Source organism: Nicotiana tabacum, chromosome 8, assembly GCF_000715075.1.
Source record: "Nicotiana tabacum cultivar K326 chromosome 8, ASM71507v2, whole genome shotgun sequence".
NCBI lineage: Eukaryota > Viridiplantae > Streptophyta > Magnoliopsida > Solanales > Solanaceae > Nicotiana > Nicotiana tabacum.
Genome location: NC_134087.1, coordinates 173,807,548 through 173,810,946, shown reverse-complemented (window position 1 = coordinate 173,810,946; position 3,399 = coordinate 173,807,548). Strand labels below are relative to the sequence as shown.

At 32.0% G+C, this 3,399-nt stretch overlaps 1 protein-coding gene across 1 annotated transcript; it reads right to left on the bottom strand.

The window, feature by feature from the left end:
* Window positions 1-1,441: 1,441 nt before the first annotated feature.
* On the bottom strand, window positions 1,442-2,848 carry LOC107769110 (anther-specific protein LAT52-like). The gene is made up of 2 exons (XM_016588294.2): window positions 2,612-2,848; window positions 1,442-1,997 (listed from the first exon to the last, which is right to left on the bottom strand). Exons 1-2 carry the CDS (start codon window positions 2,766-2,768, stop codon window positions 1,663-1,665), a joined length of 492 nt encoding a protein of 163 aa, XP_016443780.1. The 5' UTR covers window positions 2,769-2,848; the 3' UTR covers window positions 1,442-1,662.
* Between the last annotated feature and the right edge of the window lie 551 nt (window positions 2,849-3,399).

Here is a 3,399-nt window from a genome sequence, read left to right as displayed (position 1 = left end):
GTGAAAGTTGGGCCTCTATTTATTCTACTTTCCCTAATTACTGTAGTGTTGAAAAATTGAAGAATTAACCCAAATAATCGTCCATCTAATTTCCTAAATTAAAAATTGCCTGTGGATATTTTGTATAACATATAATACATGTGCAATATGTCTATAACTGTATGTAATCAATATATAATTTATGTATACCGGCTAGAAAAAGTAAACTATAAGTTTGACTGGCTATTTGTGTAATAATCCCGTTGAAACCCAGCAAAACCAACCCTCATAGGAGTATTTGTTATTGTGGATATTAATGGGGCATTTGCATCTATACGCGCTTTTTTGGGTCACGTTTTAACTTGTGTCCACTTTGCAAAAACAAATTGCAAGCGTACCCACCTTTTCGCGTAACTTCAGCATACGAGGCTGAAGTAGTAAAGACAATCACGCAAAACTTCAGCATTCTAGTAGACGAGACTGAAGTAACAATTGTGCTGAACCAAGCGTGCTGAAGTTTTTGTTTGTAATTGCTGAACTTAAGCATAACAGCTGAAGTTTTGTTCTCTATTTGCTGAAATTTTTGTTTGTAATTGCTGAAGTTTTTGTTTTTGTAACTGGCGAACTTCGACTCTAGAGCTGAAGTTTTTGTTTTGTAACTGGCGAACTTCAGCTCTAGAGCTGAAGTTTTGTTTTTGTAACTAGTGAACTTCAGCTTTTTCAGCTCTAAAGCTGAAGTTTTTGTTTTGTAACTGGCGAACTGAAGTTTAGAGCTAAAATTTTTGTTTGTAACTAGCGAACTTCAGTTTTCTTAGAGTTGAAGTTTTAACTGACTTTCCATATGAAAATTAGAGAAGAAGAACAAGATTCTTAACTGTACAAGAATGAAGTAGGAAAACATCAGCACTTAACTCACCCATAAGCTCAAAAGACATTTCATACCGTACAACGTAATAACTTAAAGCATGAAATCTTTTTTGCCTTTTTTTTTTCTTGAGAAGGATGATTAGGATCAGTCTTCTTCTTTTCCATATTGTTCAAGAGTACTTTTCTTGCTTCATAACTGTGTGCACGACAGACTAGTAAAAAAATCAAACCAATGAAACACATGATAAATCGAGCCATTATATTGTTACATCAATGTTAAGTTCCGGAGAGATATGAAGATCACTGGGAGAAGGAGGAGGAGAAAGGAGGCTGAAGTTGTTTAAAAAGTGGGTACAAGTTAAAACTTTTTTAAAAAACGAGTATAGGTAAAATGGGGGCGACCAAATAGGGCGCTCCGTGCAATTTTTACGATATTAATAGCATTTGTTCCCAAAAAATTCTAATTTTTATTTTTTCTAACTACTAAAGTATAATCAAAGAAAACTGTTCGAGGAAATGTTTGCATTTGTGACCAATATTAACTCGTTAAAATCTTTTGTCAAAACAAAACACACAACAAAAGAAGAAAAGTGAATGACACAAAGAAAACGCCAAAGCATTATTTAGAAGCTAGTCATGAACTCCTCATTCAACAATTAATTCATGGAATTTCTTTTTCCATGGTGAGTACACATACAAGAGAAGTCAATACTTATTCTTTTTTTTTTTTTTTTTTTTGTTTCACCAAATCAACAAAAAGGACATGCAAAAGCTATTTTTTTTTCTTATACTAATTATTACTCCAATACATATAACTTAGTTAAATTCAAGTGGGAATAAACCCAACTCATCAAGAACATCTTTGCAGCCAGAAACAGCTTCAGTTTTCATGAAGAAAAGTGGATTTGCATAACGAGTTGGATTATGAATTCCAACATTTCCACTGCACACAACTCTTGAGTTCTCAAAACCAATGGCAGGTTCTTTGCAATCCTCTCTAGGACTCTTCACAATTGAAACTTCACAAAGTTCATTCTCATGATCACCTTCTACTTTGATTATGTATTTTCCATTTTTGTCTGTCACCCCTTCTACCGAGTATGTCTCCTTTTCTGTCTCAATATCTTTGCATGCCAATCGCACCGTTGCACCTATATAATATACAAAATAATATTAGCAACTTGGTACGTATTACTTTCAATGAACTATATATAGTATTATATTTCTAGTTTGTGTATTAAAGGGTTAATTTCATGGATTATTGACAACTTTTGATTTATTATACCAAAGTCATAGAATTTTTGTAACGAAGAAAATAAGTCAATTATGCCTATATATTACAAAATAGAAAAGGCGGGGGAGAAAAATGTTAAAACCAATCTTGAAAACATATGTAGGTAATCACTTCAGCAACTTACCTTACATAATATCTATGTGACAAAACTTTCAAAATAATAACGAACTTATTTTCGATCCGCATAAAAAGAAAAAAAAATTGTCCCACATGATAAAAGACATAAGATATTAGGTTTAGTTGGAAAATAGAATATTTGTATTTTTAAGTGGTGCTATTTAAATATCATGTAAGGTTAGGTGGTGAAGTGGCTATACTTGCATGAAAAATTTGTACACATTGCAGCTTAAAGCATTTTCAGGACATAGTTGAGTTATTTTTTGTTAGAACATTAGTTTTACGATTAGGATGCAATAAACTGAAAGTTGAATGAACACAAGTGAAATTACTATAAATTTATGACATTCATACCTTCGATATACTCGCTAAGTTTGGTCTGAAATTGAACACGGCAAGTGTCACAATAGACACTGCCTTCAACATTGATGGCTTGAGAATCATGGCATTGTGCGAAGTTGACAAAGGCCAAGATGCAGACTGCAGAAAGGAGCAAAATAGCCTTTGCCATTTTATTGTTTTTGTTCTTTTTGTCTTCTTTGGTTTTCTTGTTTTACTTTTCCTCTTGATGTGTTCACGATTTAAATGTACAAATGATATTCACTATTTATAGGTAAAAAGAGTTTACGAAACAATGGTAAAGCGATTATTTCTGTAGTAGTTCAAGGAGGATCCTATATTTTATATGAGGCCACGAAGCAATTGACTTGTTCTTTGTTTATATAACTTTACTTGGTTGAGAGAAATAGTTAAATTATTTAAACCACAATCTTCGAATAACATGGAAGTTCTATTTGAAGGGATATAGTATTTTGAGGCAAATTACTGTAAAAATTAATTTATAATTTTCATTTCGAACTTTTGACTTAAAACAACTATGTCGCGAATACTCAATATTCACATTGTAATGTCGAGTATTGTATATGTTAAGTCGAGAAAAAACTAACTTTAGGTCAACCGATAAAAGAAGAACAAAAAGAATTAAGTGGGGGATGACACTTGATCATATTATTATTTCATTAACCGGTGCTTATTAGATGACTAGTCTTAAGGTACGCGCGACTTTAGATCTAATAAGTAAATTATTTTAAAAGTCATATAAATGTTATTTAAAATTGTATTTGAGTTATAAATTAAAAGTG

Bases quoted from the DNA above. Each gene is read 5' to 3' on its own strand.
- LOC107769110 (XM_016588294.2), bottom strand. From the start codon at position 2,768: ATGGCAAAGGCTATTTTGCTCCTTTCTGCAGTCTGCATCTTGGCCTTT. The intron at 1,998-2,611 runs GTATGAATGTCA...TATATTATATAG, and splicing joins ACTTAGCGAGTATATCGAAG to GTGCAACGGTGCGATTGGCA.